The sequence below is a fragment of the Tachypleus tridentatus genome, chromosome 2, assembly GCF_004210375.1.
Source record: "Tachypleus tridentatus isolate NWPU-2018 chromosome 2, ASM421037v1, whole genome shotgun sequence".
Taxonomy (NCBI): Eukaryota; Metazoa; Arthropoda; class Merostomata; order Xiphosura; family Limulidae; genus Tachypleus; species Tachypleus tridentatus.
In genome coordinates, this window is record NC_134826.1 from 29,206,471 (window position 1) to 29,232,993 (window position 26,523).

Below are 26,523 nucleotides of genomic sequence, written 5' to 3' on the forward strand. Positions count from 1 at the left end.
AGAGTAAATTAGGCAAGGAGGATGGAACCATGTTAGTACAAAAGTGCAGTTGTTCAACTGAAAAAGAGACAAAGTACTCTGTAGTATTGGTTTCATGAAGTAAAGCACAGGAGGAACCAAAAGATACACAGAAAAGAGAAAACAATTAGCAGCAAAATCATGTCAAGAAAAAGATTAAAACAGTAAGGATTTTCCTCAACAGATGAAGCTATGCCTAGAGCAAATCCTGATGGGGGGAACAGCCAGTCACAATCATCATTACCTTTGCCATGTTTAAACTAGGGATGAGGAAGCATTAATTAGCTCTGTGAAGAGGAACAGCACTACTTCTGAGCCACGTATAATCTTTGTCCACTTATGCAGAGTGTAAAATTGAGAGGACACATCTAAATGAAAGAGAATGTGGTAAGAAGGTAATTCTAGCTGGAGATAGATATGATAACTCAATCCAACAACATGAAAGTGAATAAACAAGGATGTGTCTAATGGTCCAAGTGGCTTGGGTATGGTGGACCATACTCAGTAAGTCAACTGCATTCAAAACCTTCTTGATGGGTACAGACATCTGCATGAGTATAGGATGAGAATCATGCCCTCTTCACCTCAAACCCAAGAAATGAGGAGTGGAGGATCACACATATGACACAGAATTAGCTCTGAACTAGCAATCTGGGAATATTACATCCAATATCCAAAGGAACTCTATCACATGCTATCCTAAGTGTAAAATCGTTTGGAGCCATCAAAAGTGCAATAACATCCAAGTAATAAAAGAACAAGAGAGAGCTAAGGATAGAACTGGAACAATCACACATCTCTGCTGTGATCCATAACACAGAAGGAGAACTCAAAGGAGGAAGATAGATAAACTGAAACCAATGTGAGAACTTATGACAACTGGCAAACTAAATCCAAAACCAGCCCATGGCATACTAGCATCAAGCAAACAGTAGGATAAGGGCTTCCAATTGTAGGAGTAAACAGCATTTTTACATCTCACTCCAGTGTATAGTTAATCACAGATTGGAGTATATCATATCACATACACTGGCAGGACACCACCTCCCTAGTAGTCTCAACTGAATGCTTATAGCCATCTTATGTGAAACTCATCCAGCAGTCTCTCCATGGTCAATCACTCCAATGGCTTGGAAATGGAATGTGGTAAGGAATCCTATACTCCACTAGAAGAAAGGGGGCCAAGAATATGCTGAATAGCTCAGAGGAACATTAAAACTAGAGAGGGTGCAATGGGTCATCACAATACCCTAATTTGAAAAGCAGACCTTGATGATTTATGCAAACAAAGCATGGCAGTGGTGAGTGGCTCTCCCCTTCTGCTTTACCCATATGGTTCAGGATGGGCCAATTTATGGAACAAATATTGTGAGGTTATTCACTAACAAGGAATCTTGTCAAACACCCTACCTCAGACATGAGTGTGCAAAGTCATGGAAAGTGCTACTCAACACAGAGTACAGTGCAGTTTCAGTGATAGAGAATACCTGGTCAGGCAGAGAAGGATCCATATGTTAACCCTATTCACTCTGATATTTTTCTGTGTATGACACATTCAAAATTTTATTAATTTACTTTTTGTTTGTTATTCCAATTAGAATAGCATAAAACCTTAACTAATAATCCATATTTTAATGGTATTAAGTTTTAATTTCAAATTCTACAAAGCAATATTTAAAAAAATCCTAAATTTCCTCTTATGTGACAAGTTACATTTTCTTTTAGCACATCATCATACCTATTTTATCTATCACCACCACTAGAAAAAAGTGTGAAATTAAATCTAAATCACTTTCTATAAAATCAACATTGCTTAAATAAACCACATTTATTAGTCTTCAACAGTGTTTGGTTACAGAGCTATCAAATAGAAATTCAGACTCCTCCTGCACACCCACCTGTCACATCCTCTCATATTCATAATTCATTAACAGTTCACTCTTACATTTAATCATATATTACCTATAACTGACAGAAATTCAAGATTACCATCTACCAAATGACATTTTGTACAATGTATGTACTGAACAGTTAAATATCAATTTCACTCAGAGTGTGAATAGTTTTCCCATTAGAAAGTTAATGGCTAGTGTGGATGAGTTTGGAAGAACTATTGTCACAGAGTTAAAAAGCCAAAAAAGTTGAGAGGTAAGAGAATTTGTCTACATTTTTCGTTTATTAATTTATATTGTTTAAAGCATTATTTAATTAAATAAAAATTATCAATTGGAATACTATCAGTTATAAAAAATATTAAGGTTTACTCTCTTTGATAACCGAGAGCAAGAAAAAAGATTTGATAAGTATTTAATTTGTTGTTTTTCATGTTTATCCTTTATGAATAATTATGAAAGTAACTAAAATATAAACCAAAAGATACATTTAGGTTAATTACAATTAGATTAAATAAAATAAATAATAATAATAATAATAATAAAATAAAAATGTTTCATGAAGCACACATATAAACTGCAAGATAGAGGGAAAGGAAATAAGTGAAAAGGAGTTATTGTCACAAGCTGATGAGGTTTGGGAAAGGAAGGAAAAATCTAGATAAAGGAGAAGATATATATGGCTGTAATGTGTGTATGTAGTAGTAATGACAAAAAAGTCAGATCACAGGCCAAAAGGCAAAGGAAATACACTTTAAGGAACAGGTGAAACAATGAACACAAGGAAATAGGTTCAAACTATGGTAGTGTAAGAGAATAAAGTACCACATTAATATCTCTATTTGGAAGAGCAGATCACTGAGGAATTCAATGAATTTAGAAAGAATGAATGAGATAAAAGCCCTGCAGTAACAGGAAAAACGAAAGGTATGGGATTAAAATGCCCAATAACCTGTAATTGAGGACACTAAAGACTGCTGGATGAAAAGCTACATGAGAAACTCTGAGACATCAGCTACAGTAGAATGAGCAGCAGAAAATCCATGACCCTAAGCCCACATGCAAAAGGACTTCTAATTTTGTTGATACCACTTCATGGAAGAAGAATGGATGGACTGAGCCAAATTAAAAGCTACATAATGGGAGAAACTAGATCACCTTGCCAAGGACCAGACAAAAGCCATGTGTGAAGACAAAGGGCATGAGGTACAGGATGTAGAAGAGGTGATAAAAGATGCTAGGTAATAAGGGAAGTGATACAGGAGGGAATAACCATAGTCTGAGTAAACAAGAAAATCATGGTTGATCTGGCTAGTAAGGAGTAATCAGAAGGAACTGGCATGGATTAGGGAAACATGTCACATGAGCTTACTATGCTCCTATTAATAGCAGAGTGTCACATCATGATTTGCATGTTGGAATCATTTGATTCCAAGATAAGGATGTGAAAGAATTGTGGCATGAGTAATAAAAAGTTTGCATTTTGAGGGCAACAAAAAACTAAAATAGCTAATCGTGAAAAGTAGTGCCATATGGAAGTTATCTTTACTTGAGAATTCATTATGTTTTTGTTTTGTTTTTCAATTAAAACATTTTAAAAATTATGCAAGATATGTGAATAACAAACACTAACCCAGAGAAACTGAAATGCAATTTAACTCAGTATAAAACCAATGCAAATTTCAAATACTTATTCAGAACTTTTAAAAACACATCCATTCTTGACAATGCCAAGGAAAAGATTACAGTTATTTTGTGCCCAAGTGCTTAACCTTCTCACAAGGGGTTGAATAAAGTGTGCATGCCACATCCTTTGACAGTTATATTGAAAATTTAATCAAATTACTTTATTTTCACTGTTATAAACCACACTTGGCATCAAAACATGGTCAATGAAGTAACTTTTTAATACTGTACAAGATTTTAATTTTGTAAGGAAATATGTAAAAAATTCTTCAATCTTAGCTTGTATAAGAATCACAGGATTTGTTGTGCATATCTTACATATTCTTAAATGTACTTAATACTTCTCTGAAGTACAGAATTTAAAGCAAATAACTCATTATGACAAAGATATTACTAAGTATAACTTTTTATGGTCTTCAATTTTTCTTGTTTTCAGTCATAAACTAGAGAATCAGACCAATTTGTTAAGTCAACCTATTACATTATCTGTTTCACAAATTATCAATAGTTCTCTCTTCTGACTTTTATATCATTTATAGCCAACAGAAGAGAAAGTTTTAATAATCAAATGGTGTATTATATTACACTGTTTTTAGTGCAGGGCTTATCTTATTTGTTTTCTGTTTGAAGGCCTCCCTTTTGGTGTTTAGGTTGAGAAGCTTAATGAAATATTTTAAGGCTCTTATGGTATAATTAATACAAATAATAGTTCTAGGACATTTATTTTTGCACACTGTTATTTTAACTTCTCAGGTGCATTATATAAGCAAATAAAAGTTTTGTGTACTAATGCCATCAGATAAGAAAAGAAAACTTAAATGCTATTAACAACCAACAGCAACAACAAAAAAGATAAGCACTATATTTCCTATTTCTCATGTATATTTTTTTATTTGTCATAAAAGTAACTAAAAGGTTAAAATTTGAAATTTATAAGGTAAGATAATAATAATAATTCTCCATGATATATGCTCAACAGTGGCTTGTGCATTTCGTCATTCAATATTGTAACATGACCAACACATTTGCCAAGTGAGTTACAATGTGTATGACAAGCTTCAGTCACATACAGTTCAAGGGGTAATAAAATAACAAATTGATTATAAATATAGATGTACTGTAATAAGATTTAGTTATTTAGTGTTAACAAATGAGTTACTGGTTACAGTTTGCAGTCATTCTAAAAAGAAGAAAAAGGTAATTTATATTAATTTCACATTTTTCTCATGGTGGTTAAAAGGTAGATCAAATTGACTAAATACATACAGAGTTAGGAAAGAAAAATATACATGCATAAAATAAAGTTTTACTGAAATAAAACCTTTGATACTTATTTAGAAGGTTTAAGAGGTTATAGAAGTTGAAGAAAAATATTTTTAGTCTTAACATGAAAATCATTTTGCACTTGAAGCAGTAGACATTGATTCCATATATACACAAACAAATCTTTATAATAATACTAATTTAAAAAGTTTGATCTTTTAAATAGAAAATACTTACAATGTGCACTGAAAGCTTGCCAAATTTCATAGAGATATATTCACCATTTTAAATATTATAGTTTGGTTGGTTGGTTGATTTAGTGTTTTATGGCACAAAGCAGCTAGGCTATTGCACCAAACATCTGGTAAAAAGTTAAAAGTAAATTTAGTAAAATTCACGAAAGGAAATTAAGGTAAAACAAAATAAAGTTTAAAAAAAAAACATAAATAGCATAAAACCAATGTATACATCTAGTCTACGACGTTAAGAGAAAAACTACAGTAATTCAAGTTGTAAAGGACTTTCTGAAGCGTAAATGTAATAATCATAACTCGCCAGGAAGACTAACAGGTAAGTACAAAAACCACCATCAGTCACATGTAGTTGGCCTTTCCAGTCCTAGTTCCGAGTTATTTGATGTTGTGGCTGTTTTCAAAAAGAAAGTAATGAAAAGGTTATAAAAAACGTGTAGCAAAATTATAATAACTCACCAGGATGACTAATAGGTAGTTCAAACAGCTGAATTAGTCACCTAAAGTTGGTCTTTCCAGTCCTTATAGTCACAGAGACAATCAACTTGAAAAGAAAGAGGTGATTGCTCTGCCCAAGTCTTGATGGCTAAGAAGATGGAAGAAGAAGCAGAAGTGCTAGATATCCAGCAAAAGCTTTCACCTAGAGTAGCAGCGATGCATCTGGTATCAGCTACTTCCTGGCCATCAGACAGCAAGATCGAGAGGAGGACAGAATTATATTCCTCAAGGACCTTTTGAATATTGCCCCATATGACTTTGGAACTGGCAGTAGTAGATATGCTAGTTGTAAACTTAATCCAAATTTCCTTCTGGCTTTGACATCTTACCCATCAAGCATGTGCACAAGCCCGCTGGAAAGTGATGCAGTTCGAGAGTGTGAGATATCTACGGAAAGTATCCCAGGCTCGTTTTTGAGCCTTCTGTGCCATGTGGCAGGCAGGATTCCACCACAGATGAAGATGTAGTGGAAAATGTGTCGAGGTTTTAGAAATACATTGAGCAGCTGCTTGTAGAATACAGTCAGTTACATAGGCTTACAGACTATGGCAGGATCAAGTTCTGAGAGAGCAGTGAAAGAAGGCCAGTCTGTCTGGTCCAGTTTCTACTGGGGCATGCAGGTCAGGTGGCATTGATCATGGCCAATCTCTCTCAAGATTATAGGAAAATGATTACGGCCTCATGGATTATTGTCAACCCTCCATGAAAAATGGGAAAATAATGAAGGGGAGCAAATTGAGAGATCAATAGCAGTAAAGGAGTGACTAGATGCATGAAAATAAGTATAAGAACCAGTATTGAAAAGAGAAAGGCTGTGGTGCATGGAAATAAGTATAAGAACCAGCATTGAAAAGAAAAAAGCTGTGATCAGAGAGCATATGCTCTAAGAACCAGCAATTGAAACTATCAATATCAGAGAGCATATGCTCTATAGAGCAACTCCTACTCTCAATATCAGCACTTCCCCAGAGGGGATGATGTCCATTAAAGTTCCCCAGGATGAAAAAGGGAGACAGCAACTCTTCAATGAGAACATCAAGGTCTGGTTGATCATATGTCTCACCAGGGGACAGGTAGAGAGAACAAACAGTGATGGTATGACCCAAGGAAACACGGATGGCCACAGCCTCCAAGGGTGTATTGAGTGGCAAAGACAGGGTGGGCACATGATGATCAACCAACAGTGCCACCCCTCCATGCATTCGTCCATCACACAGCCTGTCATTTCTTTACAAAGAAAACTGCCGAAAGGAGACAGTATTGGCAGGTTTCAGAAATGTTTTCTACGAGGGGATGCACTACAATGTCAAACAAGGACACTGCAGCAATGCCAGGGTTTCTTGAGCACTATACCCAAACACCAGCATCAGATATAATGTACACAACACCTGTTGAGAGCATCCAACACTGGTACTTGGTTGACCATAGCCCGAGTGGACCAGCCGATTGACCCAAGGGGGACCACCCCAAGGCTGCCCGTTTACAAGACTTCAAGGCCAAAGTAGTGTGTTAGGGTTGGACCCCTCAACTACCAGGATCCTCTCATCCCATTCACAGATTGCCATGCACAGCAAACACGTGAGTGGATGTTTAGATTCCAGAGGAGGCAAACTGAAAGAATAGAACCTTCCCTGAGAGGTCCCCTCACCATGTACAGGAATCCAAACCGAGGGGTTTTATAGTATGAAAATTGATGCATACTTTGAGCTAAAAGGTCAGTGTAATGTACCAACCCTTTATGGAAAGAGTTAAGGGGAATTACTGCACAAGTGGGTAAGTCATCATGCACTGGAGCAATTAACCTTCAACACATTTGTTTTTTTTAGTAGAGAAATAGCTCAAGGCTTATGGTATGAAAATCTCATAGACACATACACAAAGGAATAAAATTATTCTAAGTGTAGAAGTAAGATATCATCTTAAAAAGTACCATTTCAGTTTAGAAAATAACTGTGGACCTATAACTCTCACAAAAAGTTAAAGGAAAGACAGCATGACTATCTAAATCTCTGCTGTTTAAAACAAAAAATGTCTTTTTGCAAAAATAATTCAAACCATTTTTATGAAACAATGCATGAAGAACTTCTGAATGTTTAAAACTATATTTAAATATGTATAACTTATGGCTACAATTGAATCTTCAAACATAGCTGAAGTCACAATTTTCCTAAAGAACTAGACAGACTACTTTCTCTCTCCACTTTTGCAATGTTATGGACTGTGACTGTTTTTCATAAAACAAAGATTTTTAAAAACACACATGCAACACTTTATGAATTTTGCCTCAAGGTTAAATACTTGAAGATTCATTAAACTGGGATTAAGAACAAATACTTACGTAAGCAAATAACCGAGTATCCACATATGTCAAATTCTTTCAATATTACATAACTGGTTCTCTTCATTTCTTTTTCAAATGGCATTATTTTCACCTCCTTCACCAGAATTTGAGTCCCAACAGTGATCTAAATTTGTTAAATAAAGCTGTTTAAATATTTCATGAAATGTACATAAGGCTGGCATGTATAACAAGATATACAAGCCTTTCAAAAACAATATTTTCAAATGAAAAACTTTCAATAATTAAACACTTGAGAACATTCTGATGTAATCATTAATTTTATTTTAAAATCAGAGAAGAATGTAAAATAAACTACAAGTCTTTAAACCAGGGGTTCCCAACCTTTTGGCACTCGCAACTTGAAAATGTAATTGATGAAATAAAATTAATGTTATCCCAAGCTACTTCTAACAAGGCTACGCGACTCCCCTGCCAAGGCTTCGCGACCCCCTTGGGGTCGCGACCCACTGGTTGCGAAACCCTGCTTTAAACATACATAATTAATAAGAAAAATAAAAGCTACTTTTACCATTCCACAACTTGTTTAATATATACCTTTAGTAAGATACCATAAACTTTATTCTTCTAAATGTACATGTACTGTAGGTGTTCTGCATATTGTTAACATTCCACTTGGGAAAAGTTACATGGGTAGCAACTCCTAAAAATCTCCTTTTCCTGTTTTTGAGCATACATATACAAAAAATAAAAAAAACAGCAACATTCTTTTGATTCTTCCCAGGTGAAAATCATTATCCCTATTAATTAAAAACAAACCTCTTCATAAAAAAGATATTAATTTAAATCTATTTTAATTCCCTTCTCTTTAATACACAATGTATTTCAATATTTAGGCTCAGATTCATACTAGAAACTGACAGTTGATTCATATTTTATTTTATCAACTGATCAGTCTTGTGGTTGTAGATTACTACTGTTATAGGTTTTTTTAAAATTAAATTCTGTTATATCCAATTCTTATGTGCAACCTGGTGAAACACTGAATAAAAGTTTTACTCTGTACAACCAATAACAACTTCCATGAATTTTTTAAAAACACAGTTCTTTCTAATACTTAATTATTATTAGCTGTTCTTTTTATCTGTAGTCATGTTTGGAAAGCCTCTTGTTACTCAGCAATTAATGAGAAATCAAAACAAATGAACGCTGGCTACTTTAGTGTCGGACAAATACATCATTGCAAATAAACGTTTTGCTCATTTGTGTTTCCTTGCTTCTCTATGATTGAAATTTTACCCTGCATAACATTTCCAGAACCAGCTTTATTGCTGTTACTAATTATTAAATGTTAGATATCATTATACCTAAATGTAAATGATATATTACTAAAATTTAAACTATTTAGTTTAAACATTTGTGTTTTAGTAGTCATTCCAGAATGAAGAAAAAACAATTTACATATATTTCTTAATTTTTTATGGTGGTTACAAAGTCAGTCAAATTTGGATCCACGAGGTTAGTGTAGAGAAGACAAGAAAAAAATATAAAGTTTTATTAAAAACAAACATTTAAAATGTACTTAGGAGACTTCAGAGATTACACAAATAATATTTTAAATTTTTGGGATCAAGAATAGTTTTTAATCATAACATGAAAAATCACTTTGCATTTGAACTAGTAATGAAATAGAGTCAATATTTTGACAAAAAATCTTTAATAACAACTCTGACTTTCTGTGTAGAAAAACACTTGCAATCTTTACTATACAAACTTATGTATATTACAATGAGCCAATTGCAAAAGGGTTAATAAGGATATTTTATTGAACACTTTAATTATTGTTCTTCTTTAGTCCTAAGAATATTTTCTGACACAGAAAATGTATTTTTGATAGGTACTTATATCCACTAACACTAAATTACCTGAACCTTAATTTGCCCTCTAAACATGGCTAAATTTTTCAACAGTGTACCAGTCTTTTATACCCCTTTAATTTTTACACTACTGTAACAACATTGCTGATCACATGATTATCCTCCACCAATCACGCTGAGCCCTCTAAACATTGCTAAATGTTTCAACAGTGCACCCATTCTTTTATAACCCTTTATTTTTACACTATTGTAGCAACATGTGCTGATCACATGACTATCCTCATGCTGAGCCCCCAGTACTAGTATAGGTTACTCCCTCTACCATTACAGCACAATCCTCACTTTTGAGAATTGACAAATACAAACCAAAATGGTGGCAAATCAGTGGGAAGAACGGACAGGAATTGGGCAAGAGAAGACAACTACCTATAAAAAATAAATTTTCAGTTTTAGAAAATGTTAATTTTTGAAACAGTACTACCTGTGATTACCCAAAGCTAGAATCCTACATTGTAAAGGTGGAGAGGCTGGTGAAGGCACAAAAGTAATCAAACAAGTGAAGAACAACCGCCATGAAAGAGCAGAGGTTCCATAATGATAAAGGCACATCTGTGGGGTTTATCATAGTTCTAAAATGGGTATGTCATACACCCAGTAACAAAGTAAATCACAAAAATGGAACTTAACAAACAACCACCATGTCATGTAATACAGATTTTGTCCATAAACAACAGATAGTATGCAAGATTTCAACATACATAACAAGCATAAGCATGTGACATAATCATAGTTATTTGAAGGTACTAGTAATCAGATATAAGAATACACTGCTAGCCAAAATCTTAAGGCCAGTGAACATGAAGAAAAAATATGCATATTGCATTGTTAGACTCAACCACTTATTTGAGAAGAGCTTTGAAAGATGAAAATAAGAAAAGGAAAATAAAAATAAAAAAACTTTTAGCATTTCATTGGGAAAATGTAAACACTATGAAATTAGCCTAAATACTAGCTGGTCAAAAGTTTTAAACCATATTGAAATGAAGCATTAATCGGTAAACACATAACAAAATTTAGTCATTTGTGTTCAAGCATTAGCGATGTCAACATCTCCTGTGTTACACTGGGTAAAAACATGGCAAAGGCTAACAAGATGACAGAGTTTGAACATGGCAGAATTGTCAAGCTGCAAAAGCAAGATCTCTCTCAATGTGCCATTGCTGGTGAGATTGGGTGTAGTGAAACTGCTGTTGCAAATTTCTTGAAAGACCCTGAAGGATACAGAACAAGAGGGATACGGAATGAGAATTTCAAGTGATCGGCGCAAAAAAATTTCCCCAGCGTTGAGCAGGAGGATTCGACAGGTTGTTTGGCAAGACACCAGCCAGTCGTCGAACCAGATTAAGGCCCTTACAGACACAGAATGTAGCTCAAGAACAATAAGATGGCATCTAAGAGAAAAAGGCTTTAAAAACTGTAAAGGCCTTCAAAGGCCACACTTCCTTCCACACCACGAAACAGTTCGGTTAAAATTTGCTGAGAAGCATCAAACATGGGACGTAGAAAAGTGGACAAAGGTTTTGTTCTCTCATGAGAAGAAAATTAACCTGGATGGTCCAGATGGCTTCCAACATTACTTAAACGATAAGAATATCTCACCGGAGACATTTTACACACAACACAGTGGAGGAGATTCCATCATGATTTGAGGTACTTCTCCTTCCATGGAACAATGGAGCTTCAGGTTATACAGAGACATCAAACAGCAGCTGGCTACATTGGTATGTTGGAAAGAGCATCCTTATTGACTGAAAGCCCTTGCTTGTGTGGAAATGACTGAATCTTTCAGCAGGACTATACTGCAATCCACAATGCCTGCAGGACAAAGGACTTTTTCATGGTGAACAACGTGATTCTTTTGGACTATCCAGGGTGTTTGCCTGAACTGAACCCCATTGAAAATGTTTGGGGGTGGATGGCAAGGGAAGTATATAGAAATGAACGTCGATTCCAAACAGTGCATGATCTTCATGAAGCCATCTTCACCACTTGGAATAACCTTTCAGCCAGCCTTCTGCAAATGCTTATATCAACCATGTCAAAGTGAATGTTTGAAGTTATTCTCAATGATGGCCATGCAACTCATTACTGAGACCTCTTGTTGGGCATTTCCTACCCTGTTTAGGACTTCTTTTTGGTATCTCTTAAACTTTTGACCAGCTAGTATTTAGGCTAATTTCATAATGTTCACATTTTCCCTATTATATGCTAAAAGAGTTTTTTATTTTTATTATCCCTTTTCTTATTTTCATCTTTTGAAGCTCTACTCAAATAAGTGGTTGAGTCTAACAATGCAAAATGCATATTTTTTCTTTATGTTCATTGGCCTTAAGATTTTGGCCAGCAGTGTATGTGACTTGGGATAAAGTACCATAAATATTTAAATAGGCCATGTGCAATCCACCCAAGCAAAAAACATCCAGGGGAAATGCCTTGCAATATATTTGATTATGCAAAGTGCAGTCCATCCAAAAGACCCAGGAGAAGAGTCTGATCAATGGAAAACATGTAGATGAAGCCCCTCCAATCTAAGTTGAAAGGATCTGCCCCCAAAAGCTGAAAGGTGAGGAACTACTAGAAAAGAAAAGAAGTGTAGCATTCCAATGAGTAGTCCCAGTTGAGAAAACATTCTCAAAAAAGACTAAGGATGAAAGGGCCATTCCATGGGGATAACCAATTTGGAGTGTGGTAAACAACTGGCCACAACATTAATAACTCCAGGAACATTATATGGCTGAAAAGTCCTGTCATGGTCATTGGTCTATTACAGGAGTCTGAACACACACAGATTTGGGGTTGTTTCCCCTTCTTGGTAATATAGCTGATAACAGTGAAATTGTCAGAATAAAATATAACCATCCATCCCCACAGGAATGGGAGAAAATGACACACAGTCCAATGAACTGTAAAAGATTCCAGGATGTAGAAATGAATAGTAGCCTCCTCAATTGACAATTAACCCAAAATCTCTGGGAAATTGAGAAACCCCCAAGAAAGCTTGTGCCAACAAATGAGATTCAGTACAACATGGAGGAATTGAAATCCCAACCATGTTCAAGTGCCTGTTAAGCCACCAAACAAGGTTAGCCCTGATTTTTGGTGGAAGGAAGATGGGATGATCCAAGGGATCTTGGGGGATGTTCCACAGGACACAAAGCATCTAATGAAGGGAATGCATGTGTCTCTGACTTAAAGAAATGAGAGCTTCTAAAGGAGTCCACACCCTCAAAAGATATAGAATCTTTCATATACAAACAGAAGGAGAACATAAAGCCATCATGATTACCTTACCCCATACTGTGGATCTGGTAAGCAGAAGGCTTGGCTTGACCAATATGAGAAGTGAAGAGAACTCTCATATGAATAAGATACCACAAGAGAGGTAATAAAGAACCTCTTAAACTTGATAAGAAACCCCATCTGAGTATCGTCTTGAAAAAATAAATGGGTGTGGGAGACTTAACAGGTATAGAAAGATGAAAGGTCATCCATTTAATAGAGAGTCCAAAGTTCCAGCATGTGAACAGGACATGTAAAAGAGCACACCACTTGACAAAACATGCATGAATTTCAAAATAGATCAAACAGTAACACCCACAACTGGAAGACAGAATCCACATGGAAGAATTAAAAAAAAAAAAAAAAACAGGGCAAAAACTCACCAAATAGAAAGGCAAGACTCCAAAGTGAAGTGATGCATCTTCAGGTAAGAATACAACTGGGAAAGAGCTATGGTGGAACTCCAATAAAATAGATGAGAGTAAAATCCTGTTTGAGTGGGCACTGCCCATTCAATAGTTTTTTTGGTAGTAGGTCTTCAACAGACAGCAAAATGGCTAGACAAGGTGCAATCCCAAGGATGAAGGAAGATCTGGAAAGTTGATAGAGGGGGAGCAAAACAGAACCCATAAATCCTATGGAACTGTTGTGAAGTGTAGCCAAAAAAAACAAACTAAAAGTAATGAGAGAAACAACTCATTACTATGGAATTAAGAACACAAAAATGTGTAAAGTCTAAGTATAATAGAATAAAAATAAACCTAAAACAGGGAACAAGTAAACTTAAAGTACAAAAACACTAAAAACAAATGATCCTTAAATATTAAATATACACCTCCACCCAAAGAACCTATAACACAACAGAAACGAAAATAGAACCAACCCTAATGAACATGAGAATAAATTGGTACCCAGTTAACAATAACAAAGTTTAACTCAAATCCAATCCCCAGTTAGATGTGATTGGTAGGAAAGCAAAAAAAAAAAACAACTGGCAACCAACAAAATAACATTAACAGTGAAAACTGCAAACAAAAATAATCAAACTCCAAATGTAAGCTTAAACTAAATTAAACAAGATGGTAAAAAGTATAATATTCCAACTCATGCAACATTGATCAGAAAATACATGAATGACCTAAATTACTAAGTAGATAAACTAGGTCCATCCATTCAAGCTCGCATAAAGTCATTGAACATGGGTATACCAATGAGAAGTGAGAAATACACACAAAAACATTCACCACAAATCTTCTGGTGAAAACCAAAACAATACATAACCCAGTGGATTACCTGCAGGTATGGTAACAGATGAAAAGAGCCATAAAAAAAGACAATTTCCACACGGTATTTATATTCCTCTTCACTAGAATCATGACGTGAAAGATAAAATCATCAATTAAATGTAAAACACTAATTCCCCACAAATGAAATTCCGTTCTTTCCCAGCAAGCAGACATCGTCAACCTTGAGACACGGGGGCTAGTATTCTACTTACGATGAGAATTTCATTATGCTCCATATCAAATCTCAATTTCATATGAACAAAGTTGAATTAAGAAATAGAAACATGTCTAAAAAAAATCAGTTGAAACAATGAAAATCAAATACAAGAGATTAAAATTTGAAGTTGAAACTGATAAAAATTTGTGATAAAACACAATCAAAATATTGTGGCCACATGGAGAATAAATTAAAACACAACTGTACGCTAGAATACCAACTTAGAAGATGAAGATTATCGTGCAATGGTAGAGGAAGTTACATGTGTTAGTATAAGTGGTACAGTATAATTAGTGGAAGGTAATCACATGATCAGTACATGTTGCTGCAATGATGCAAAAATGAAGGTGGTATAAAAGACTGGTGTGCTGTTGAAAAATTTTAGCAATGTTTAGAAGGCAAATCAAGGGCAAAATAGCTTTGGGTGGTAGGTAGACATAGTACCATTTTGGAATGTTCTGTGTTAAAGTATACAGGTTCAATTGCCCACCATGTTATTTATTGTGTTGTATTGTTTTGTAAAATATTTTAGTGTATTTTTCATGATTGTATAAATTTTGACTGTCATTAAATATTTGTTTTTAGATCTATATCTCATCCCATTCCTTTGATGATTTAGTAACTGTAACTCAGATTGTAAAGCATCTCAAAGTTCTCTGCTAGCTAATCAAGAGATATCACACCAGCTAAAAACTCAAACAAATATGATGAAAAATGACAAAGATTTACTGATAATCTATAACCTGTCACACTGGCATCAGTTCAGGGTAGGTAACAATATTTTTGGTCAAGATCAATATGTATTTAATAACTAGTTTATTTTCAATAAATGATAATTTATTTCACTGAGCAACACTCTTTGAATACAACAAACAAAATTATTCACTAAACAACGACTTTAGTAACATTAATGTCATCAAAATATTTTGTGGTCACATTCCATACTCTCTGGACTCAACAAGGTCTACTTGATGTCCTGTTATAGAAGAAAATTCCAAAGCTTTCAAACAAATATATAAATCAACACAATCATAAAAAAAATCACCTAAAGTAACAATGAAAACAAAAGTACAGATCTCTTGTTTTTTACCAATTCTTCTTAACTTGCCATTACATTTGTTAGTATTTGTGATAACGACATCAAGTCCCTTTTCCCACCAAACCATTAACAACTTTATCACTTTACTCACACTGACGTGGTTATATTATCTAATCTGCTTTAACTTTGACTGTAGCTATTGTAAAAGCTGTTATTGCAACCCTTTTCTCCCCTACACACACATGATGTGCAAGAAAATCATGCGAGACCTAACACTTAGTTAATTGTATTCTCAAGGATGACAGTTTTCTTACCAAGAAAAAACTTATGGTCTGGTGTGGGTGGAAGACTAAAAATATTTATGTTTTGCTTTTCTTTGCACTGAAGATATTCCTTTATATAAATATTAAAATAAAAGCAGTTGTGTTGATTTTACTGCAAAGAAAAAGAAAACAAAAATTGTTCACAGCATAACTCAAAAAAAAAAATCTGAATTACAACTGAAAGGCAGAACTGTGTAAGATTTCTTGAGACCTGTAATAAGAATGTGGAAGGTAAAAATTATTGGTATATTCACAGCACAAAACAACTCAGTAAGAAAAATGCTTTCAGTATTTCAGATGCAAGTTTACCTGATTTGGATAACTTTTCAGTGAACCTTCTTATAATATGGTTTACAAAGAGTTTACATTACACTTAATTATACACCATTAATTACATGATTACAATCTACCAACAGACAGTATTTGAATCCCCCATCAACACCACTAGTTGGATTACTAATTTTGAAAAGCTGCAAAAACATCAGTGACAATGGTAGTAATCAAGATTCCTTGTTATATAAAGTGGCCTTAATAGCAGTTCAAAGATAAGTTAAGCACTACTTATATTTTTCTCTTTTTTGTTATTGAAGATCATTATAGACCAAGAGGGCTTGACAAAAAACCGCAAATAATATAGAATAGTTCAATATTATATACACACACACACACACACATCAAAAGAGGATATAGTGGAAGTACTATTTTTCTTAGTGTATAGAATTACATACATACCTTGTACTTTTGAAATAAATGTCCATAATGGTTAGGTAGAAAACATTTTATCTTGTATCTTCCATCACTGACAATTATATCATATAAATACATTTCTCCAGGGTCATGCTGAACATTTCGGTCTTTTAAAGATGTTATGTATGCTTGATCTGCTATGTAACAGTAAATACCCAAAATCTACACAGAAAGAAATATTTCAGATAAGCTACTAACCAAAAAACTGTAGTTGTAATGAAATGTGTTATTTACTTCACATTTGTACCTAACACATATATAGTTACTTTAACAGAAATATCATATATAATCTTATCAAGGTCATGCTGTATACACTGTTCTACATGTATAACCAAGTTAAAAAACTAAATAGTACTAATAGTGGTAGTTAATAACAGTTCAACAAAGTTTTAATGAATTTCCACAAACAAGATTTTGCTCAATTACAGGTACAGATTGTGATGTCTTCAAGTAGGTTATGTGGACAAATAATTTTAATCTAATGGGAAAATAACTTATAAACTATGTATATCATATCAGAGATTCATGGGTCTTATGTGCAATTAATAGTTTCAAAATCACCATTAACCAGATGTTATTAAAATGCATATATCTCAGTTTTAAAAACTAATAATCAGATTAAGTGTATCTCAAAGCAATGATTGCATTAACATTAGTTATAACAGCTCAATCATATTATAAACTGTAAGGTCAAAGCCTGTGTGTTCTATAGTAAAAACTGGTAATTAGTGGAATTTGTTAACTAATTAACTAGTCTCATATGAATCTAATATTCTTATTTTCAACTTGTTCTAAGTTTCTTTAAAACTTTTTTAAACTACTCTTTTTATACATCTTCACATACACCAAATTATTATTAAGTTACATTTTTATTCCTAAACTGCTATACATGAAAATGTTCCAGATAGGTAATGTAGTAGAAAACCTGAAACAGTGTTTTCACACTTACTCACCATTCTTATCATTTACAAATACCTTTCAAACATGTTGAAAGAACAGAGGAATTATAACTAGTGATGGAATTTTATGCTTGCCTGCAAAAATTTAACATATTAATTTAAATCATCTCTATTTTGTACTTTAAGAACAAATAGTTACTATTGGAGAAGAACAAACAAAGTAGCACATCAAAGTCATTAGTTGGTTTGGTGTTTTATGGCACAAATCAGTTACGTTATCTGGGCCAAACATCCAGTAAAAACTTAAAATTAAAGCAAAATTATTAAAATTCATAAAAGAAAATTTAGGTAAAACAAGGCAAAGTTCAATTTTTGAATTAAAAACTAAATAGAATTAAATCCAATTTACAGAGGTAAGAGAAAAACTATAGTGACACAAGATGTAGAGGACTTTCTGTAGCCTAATTGTGATTATCATAACTCGCAAGGATGACTAACGGGTATGCTCAAAAATCAGCATCAGTCACCTAAAGTTGGCCTTTCCAGTCCTGGTTTAGAGTTATTGGACATTAAGGCAATTTTCTAATTTAAAAATCGAACTAGATGTACTTTGATTCTTAAAAGGGAATCACATTAAAAAAAAGGTCTAACATATAAATTAAAAAACTTGAATAGCATTAAAAAGATTAATGGCTTTTAAAAACTAAAAACGTTTCCAAGATCAACAGTGTCACCATCGCAAATAACACTGTCTAACATTATGGATAAACCTTGGGACAAAACGTTTCCAATGGTGCTGTCGTTGAGAATCGTAACAATGGCAAGACAGTAAAATGTGGCTTATTGTGACCTGAGTGTTACAATGATAACACGTTGGTGCATCAGTCCCAGATAAAAGAAAACAATTAGTTAAAAAACTGTGACCAATGTATAGTCTAGTTAGAACAACTTCCTCTTTCCAATCCTTATGGAAGCAAAGTCCAACAGATGGTTTTATTTGGAAAAGCTTGTTTTCACTTTGCTCACTCCAAGTCAACTGCCAACTGGCATGGAGCTGAGCCTTGAATACAGGACCATAGTCCATGTATGAAACAGGCACAGCAGTGATAGTGCCAGACTGGACAGATTTAGCTGTGGTCTCGGCGAGCTCGTTCCAACGAATACCAACGTGGCCTGGTATCCAGAAAAACTGGATAGAAGTAGATGTTAAAGAGAAACGAGTCAGTCGGTTATGAATATTGGCAAGAACAGAGTGTGAACTAACCTGAAGCTATTCCACAACAAGTAAAGAACTAAGCAAGTCACTATAAATAATGCAATTTGAGTTCTGCTTAGCTTCTATGTGATCCAGGGCAAGAGAAATGGCATACAGTTCAGCAGTGAACACAGAAGCTGTAGAGGGGATTCCTAGTGCAATCACCAAAGCATAATAAACCATGGCAGAGCCCACATAGTCACCTGATTTTGAACCATCTGTGTAAATAGGAATGGAAGAATGGTTCAAAAGATGTTCAGCAAATAACAGACAGTATTTCCAATTGAGAGTGCCTGCTTTTCTCAGATGACTAAGAGAAAGGTCACATTTGGGGACTGTAATAAGCCATGGTGGGATGGGATGACCAGAAGATACAGCAATGTTATCCAAGGACAGACCCAATTCAACCAACTGTACCTGAAAAGGAAGGCCAAAAAGAGCAAAGGCAGATCATCTGTTCTGAAAAAGTATGGCCCACCAAGGAAGGAAAACACAACCCCAGGTGGGATGCTTTGGTGAGGAAAAAAGTTTCAAAGCATATAGTAAAGGCAGTTGCAAATGGCAAAGGTGCAAAGAAGGTTCATGAGGCTCTGTGTATGAGCTCTGAACTAGGGAATTGCAGAAAGCCCCGGTACAGAGCCAAAGTCCTTTATGATAAATGGGGTCTAGCATCTTTAAGGCTGAGGTCCTGGCAGAGCCATAGACCAGTGATCTATAGTCTAGTTTTGACTGAATAAGAGCACGATATATCTTTAGCATAGAACATCAATCTGTTCCCCAAGTGGTGGAAGAGAGGACACAAAGAATGTTCAGTGCTCTTATATATTTGACCCATAGCTGCTTGATGTGTGGTATAAACATCAGCTTACAGTCAAAGATAAGCCTCCATGATGTATCATAACCTTCTCAATGTCAAAGAATATTAATACAAAGAGAGCATTAAGGTCTGATTGATCATAGGTCTCACCAGGTGTCAGGTAGAGAGAACAAACAGTGATGGTACAACCCAAGGAAACAAGGATGGCTACAGCCTCCAAGGGTATGTCAAGTGGCAAAGACAGGATGGGCACATGCTGATCAACCAATAGTGCCACCCTTCAATGCACTCATCCATCACACAGCCTGTCATTTGTGTACAAAGAAAACTGCCGAAAGGTGACTGTATCAGCAGGTTTCAGAAATGTTTCCTGTTGGGAAAGACATACAGGATGGTAGGAAGCAATCAATGTTTTGATATCATCCAGATTAGAACGTAAGCCTCAACAGTTCCATTGTATTAAGGTAGCCATTTTTATTTATGTGTAGGTGAATTGGGTGGAGAACCCTTCTATTTACAGCCACATCATTTTTCTTTACTGTCTTTATTCGAGGAAAGTCTCTCAACCTCCATGGATCCTGCTGTGGGTCGATTAGGTAAGTCTTTGCTGTAGGAAGAGGATTCAAGTGACTGAGTAAGTGAACAACTTATAGTTTTATATCTTGAGGTGGGAGAAGAAGATAGACCTGAGGTAATGCCTACACCCAGAACCAAAGGAAGTGAATCTGGGCGTCTGCTGGAATGAATGGTAGGGACAGAGATAGGTGTTGACATTGATTCATCAACTTTCTTAAACATGGAGGTCAAAATACTTTATTAGGTTTGAGAATGATTCTTTTAGAGGCACAGAGATCCATCTGCACTCCCACTGTAGTAGTGGAAAGAAGTACAGCAGCATGCATCCAAGATGAAAACCATTTCATGAAAATTAATTGCACAGTGACAGGGTTAACTATAACATTCTAAAATGATAAATGACTTAAGCTTAACTTCAAGATGAAGGAGGGCATAACTGAGCAAAGTCCTGGAGCTTAATCTACAAGTTAGTTGTCATTGTTAACTTTATAAATACCCACCTTTGTGAATATGTAAAAAATGTGCTTTGAAAGTCACACAAATTTTGAAATAGAATAATATTTTTAAAATGTAACCAGGAAAAACTGTACATTAATGAAAAACCAATCTACGGCATTTGAGAAATGAAACTCACGCTTAGCTAATGCAATTTTACTTTGCATTTGGTAGATTTCATTCTGGAAAAATATAGGCAATGCTACATAGCAATGATTAACTGTAAATAAAAATATTTAAATTTTTGTGTAGTTAACAAGGAGATGATAAGCACTACACTCAACACATCTTATTAAGTTATCTTCCAAAAATGCATACAAAACACACCTGGAACAAAAATATATTGCTTGCACAGCATATATTTCTGGTGTTAAAATGAAGGTAAAGAATAATCTGTGTTCAAATCAAGGACTAAATTTCAGATAATTGCAAAGATTTTCAAAATTTTCTAAAACAGATCCAAAAGTTTCTTTCCATTTTATTTTATGTCAATTGTCAATGCTATCTTTTTTTTATGCACAGCATAAGGTCCGTAGTGTTATCAATGATGTTACCTGACCAACTGTGTGAGAAAAAAAGCTAAAATAGTAGTAATATAGCCTTTGTTTAGTGGAGAGGAAACTTTCAAAGAATTTAAGATATGAAGAATTTATGGAATAAATACAACTCAGAATGGTACACATTTTATTTTCATTATTTTCTAAGTCATCATGACAATAGTAAAAAATATTATAATTTAATCATGATCCAGTGCACAAAGTACATTTCTCCTTTGCTTGCAGTTTGGCAGAAGCTGTTACAGTACTACAATTTCCATAAATAGACTTGGCTGAGCAACAAAATATAACATGAAACCATTATCTTAATTATGACATTTTAAATAAATATGGAACATATTAAATTGAAGATCTTTTTTGTATTTATTTCAAATTACATTTTTAGAGTTCATTATTTATTTTCATTTGTAAAATGGGCAGTCAAACTGCAGATTTTTGCATGTTACTTGCTATAAAACAGGTAAAGAAAATAAGGATTCTTGAAACATTGTCTGCTTATTTCGGTGTGCACTATCTTAGTTTTGGATTTTGAATATTTAGCAAGATATTAGAAAATAAGTATATACACACTTTATTATGTACATACACAGTGAAACTTGCCACAGCAAAAACAAGCACTCATTAACCCTTAAACAGTGAGAATAACGTAGGTAGCAGCATCAATTGATGATGGCTGCCATTTAAGGGTTGAATCACTTTTGTTTTCAGTCTAGCATATTGAATTATTGACACTTTATGGCTCTCCCACATCAATTTCACTAAAACCTTTTTATCTGAAGGATTCTAGTCTCAGAACAAAGGAGATTATATTGCTATGACTGTGTTTTGTAGTAGTTTGTGTTATAAAAAAGTGATTTACTAGCTAGAGATAGGAGATTAATTCTTTAGCTCATTCGTTAAAGCCCTCAACTTTAAAACAAATAAACACACGTGTGCATTAAAGCATAAACATCAATTTTGTAACTTCAAGAACAATTTTCAATTTATGATAAAACCTATTTAACATTAAAGTATTAAAGAATGATTAGATCAATTGGTATGTTGATAAATATTTGAAAAACTTGTATAGGTAACTACACAGTTGGTGAAGATATTGAATTTCACAAATGGGTTAAACAATCACCAAGTATCTTTTTATCAATATACTACTCCAAGAATTATTTTGCACAGCTTACAACCAGCTGGTTTTAAGCTGATGACCTGAAAAAAAGCACCAGATCTCAACATCATCCTCTTAAAATGAAAATATAAAAAAAACTTGTTACTGTTTAACCTATTCTTTAATTCCAAACGTTTTGTAAATAACCTTTCTTCATAACAAAGGCAAAATAAAAAAAAATTTGATTATCATAATTTGGATCACATATTTAATATGAATAGGAATCTACTCATTAGCACAAAGGATCTTAAAACAGTAGTAGATCAATCAAGCCATCAAAGCACTATACTTTTGCTATTAGTAAAAATGAAACATTTTTAAAATGTATTTATAGCTAGAAGTTATCATTGCAATACAAATTACTAATCAAGCTTCATTTGTAATGCTGTGTATAGTTTTGGCATCCTTATCCAAGAAAAGGTACTGACTTACTGAATAGGTTTTAGGGAAGGACTGCTAGGGTGATTCCTGGGACAGAAGGTATAGGTTAAGATCTCAATTTCTCTTCAAAAACGAAATGTTAACCAAGATGAAATTTTATTGAAGTTTACAAGAATATTCAAGAGATAGACTGATGGGTTGAAGGTCTTTGTTCCTTTCTTCCTGAAGATAATAAAATGATTAAACACAAGTTTAAAATTAAACAACAGAGAGATTAGGATTCAGTTAAGATGATTTCATTGATTTCAATTTGATGTGCAACTTATAAAATTATCATCAGCAGTAGTAATTGCTGGTTACTGTCTTTTGTTTTATTATTTAATACTTACTGTAGTTCCATGCTTTCAGCTAAATACTCTTTTTGCAATTGGAATTACTTTTGTGTTATGCACAGTGTTAAATATCAAACTGTAAGAACAGTACCTTGTCTATCTTTTCAGCTATAAATTATAATTAAAATAACCACTTTACTGAAGCATAAAGATGGAAATCAATTATTTCCTGAAAAATAATGAACATTTAAGTTTTTTTGTTGTTCTTTTTTTCTCAAGAGTGAATGTGCTTGGAAAGCCTTGAAAGTTTAAGAAATAAATGTTATACGAGGGCTGTTCAAAAAATACACGGACTGTTTGAATTGTGCGGCTCCAGTTGGTTCCAGGAAAATCTGCTTGGTGTTGCTAGGTTCGCACAGATCAGCTGATTACGACGCCATTTCCTGATTGCAGATATCTTCATTTGTGTATTAGCTACGCGGTTTTAAGTGAAGTGCGATATTTTCGTTTGGCGGATTTCAGAATGAATGACCTGAAGGAGCAACGACTTGCTGTGAAACTTTGTGTTAAACTTGGAAAATCTGCAACTGAAACTTTTGCTATGCTTAACACGGCTTACGGTGATGTTGCTATGAAGCGTACGGCATGTTTCAAGTGGCATGAACGTTTTAAGGATGGTCGACAGTCCATTGAAGATGATGAGCGTCCTGGACGTCCTTCCACGTCAACTGACGACCCACACGTCAACAAAATCAACACCCTGGTGCGGGCAAATCGACGTCTGACTGTCATGGAGCTTGCTGAAGAATGTGGGATATCAGTTGGATCTTGTTACGAGATTTTGACCGAAAAATTGAAGATGCACCGCGTTGCTGCGAAATTCAGCCCTCAGAACTTGTGAGTTTTTGGCCAAACACTCGATCACTGTTCTTCCCCACCCCCCCTACTCACCTGACCTTGCTCCTTGCGATTTTTTCTTGTTCCCCAAACTCAAAAGACCCTTGAAAAGAAAAAGATTTGAGATGATTCCCGAGATTAAGGCAAATGCGACGAAGGAGCTGGAGGACATTACAAAAGAAGCGTACCAGGACTGTTTCAAGAAGTGGAAACACCATTGGGATAAGTGTGTGCGTTGGGGAGGAGAGTACTTTGAAGGGGTCCCAGACCTGTAACTTCTAAATAAAGTACATTTTGTTTTGACGTCAGTCCGCATATTTTTTTAACAGACCTCGTATTAAGTTAATAAATGATAAATTTCAAAGTTTGTGTAAACAATATTCATCAGCCTGTAAAATAAGTTTATAAAACAACCCAACAGTTTAACTTAAGTAAACTGATATGCTTATCATTTATAATATTTGTATTTTAATATGCAAAACTGACTAATGATATGAAACAGTGATCAAACATATAACTGTAAAGAGTATTAACTTTATTTCTCTCAACCTCAAAAACAAGTAACAGAAAAAAAAAAGTATTGCTAAAAAACTTTGTGAGGCTGGCTACTGTGTACTGAACTTGAAAAAAGCAACCAAACAAGACAAAGATGGAAGGGACATATCACTTGTTCTGGCTAATGATCACATAGCAGATCAAGCTGTCTTGATAGCTTAGTTCTTTGTGATCATTAATGGGATCAACTGATATGTTTACTTAAATCCCTTTTTGAAATTTAGTAGCCACCCTTACATAATTTTTCTTTAGCAATAATGTAATTTCTAATACTTGTTTACTTTTTTATAAGATGGTATAAATGGGTTACTATATTATAATAATTAGTAGTAAAACATCATGAAGACTATTTTACTATATCAAATGTTGATAAAATTACAATTATTGCTACAACTAAGAAAGTGTTAGACCGATTGAAGAATATAGGACAAAAATAAGAAATCTTGGTATTGACTATTTGCCAGTTTTCAACTTCTGGAATACTGTGGATAGCTTAAAAGCAGCATATATCGTACACCAGAAACAGAGAAACTATGCCAGGCAACTCTTCATATCTAGTTTTTGATGGCCCATAGAAAATAACTTAAATGACTTCTGTATTGCTTTATTGCAGGCATCCATGCCATCCCTATTGCTATCACACCCTCCCATAAGATAAAATAAAGAATCACAATATTACATAACTCAGCACCACTAACAGTCAAGATACATACTGAAAATGGCAAATATTGTTATGACACAGGTCGAAGCAATCTAACTCTATCCTCACTAACCCAAACATTATGCTAGACATTCCTTTTACGATATGACATTTATCGCTGTACCAAAGAAGAAAACTATGTTACAAATTATACAAAAGGTAATCCTTGATTTTATTTTCTCCGTTTACAGCATAGTGCAAACTAGTTTGTTACTTATACATATTGTGAGGGGATCTCTTTGTTAGCACTTAGAAATTGATTTTTTTTTCAAGAAAAGAAATTATAAATTAACTCACGTGAAATACTCTATTTTTTGACATTAGGAATTGTATACGCTCATCATCATTCTCAGCCATTACTTCAAACCTATTGACACTAATGGTCTGGATCAGTCCAACACATGTTCGCGTTAAATTTGCGAATTCAAATTATTGTTTTTAAAAACGTCGCGCTCTCTAGCAAGAGTACAGCAAAGTAAAAATTAAGTATGGTTTGTTTGAATTGTTAGAAATAATTCATCATGACTTTCACAAAATGAAAAAACATGACGCAAAAGAGTGATTTTTCAACCTTTTTTTTATGTGTTCATTTCTAATTATTTTTTGTTTTATTTATTACCTACTTTAAGCATAAATTTGCCAAATTGTACAAATTTTTCCTAATCAAATAAAATTTAGTATTACATGATATTAGCTTCAGTAATTTTATATGAGAAGTAGGCGTTGAACTACAGCAGATTACTCAAATGGCAGAAAAGCGTATTTATTTGTGCGTGTTGCTGTTAGTGAATGTTTATTATACAAAGAGCAAGTATAATTAAAAGATAAAATTAAGCTTAACCAAAAATGTAATTAGAAAATTATCAACTATATTAGTGTAGACCTGGAATATGAGTGCAGTGTGTTCATACCTGTCAAATCTTTTGCTGTTGTTGTTATATGTTTCTTTCTCACGGAATCTTTTAAATTATATGGTGATAATAACATCCAATCTTCTAAACAAGAACATTTAAATTAAGTTGTAACTTAATGAACTACGTTTTCACCCACTCTAACTATACTACACAACTTAAAGACTCACAGAAGGGTGTGTGTGTTTTCTTATAGCAAAGCCACATTGAGATATCTGCTGAGTCCACCGAGGGGATTCAAACCCCTGATTTTA

The 26,523-nt window shown here is 34.1% G+C and overlaps 1 protein-coding gene across 4 annotated transcripts in view; it reads right to left on the reverse strand.

Annotated features, from left to right (window-relative positions):
- LOC143240048 (RPA-related protein RADX-like) overlaps window positions 1-25,976 on the reverse strand; it is a 104,841-nt gene extending 78,865 nt beyond the window's left edge. For 2 of the 4 annotated variants that reach the window (XR_013021542.1, XR_013021541.1), the window contains exons 1-3: window positions 25,656-25,976; window positions 16,721-16,897; window positions 7,947-8,073 (exon numbers count right to left, since the gene is read on the reverse strand). Coding sequence is in view for 2 of the 4 variants with exons in the window: in XM_076481874.1 (XP_076337989.1) it covers window positions 7,947-8,073; window positions 16,721-16,897; window positions 25,656-25,715 (364 nt within the window). In the remaining 2 variants the exon portion in view is untranslated. Of the gene's footprint in view, window positions 1-7,946; window positions 8,074-16,720; window positions 16,898-22,925; window positions 23,097-25,655 lie in introns of all 4 variants that reach the window. The other 2 variants (XM_076481881.1, XM_076481874.1) reach the window with 2 other exon arrangements.
- Between the last annotated feature and the right edge of the window lie 547 nt (window positions 25,977-26,523).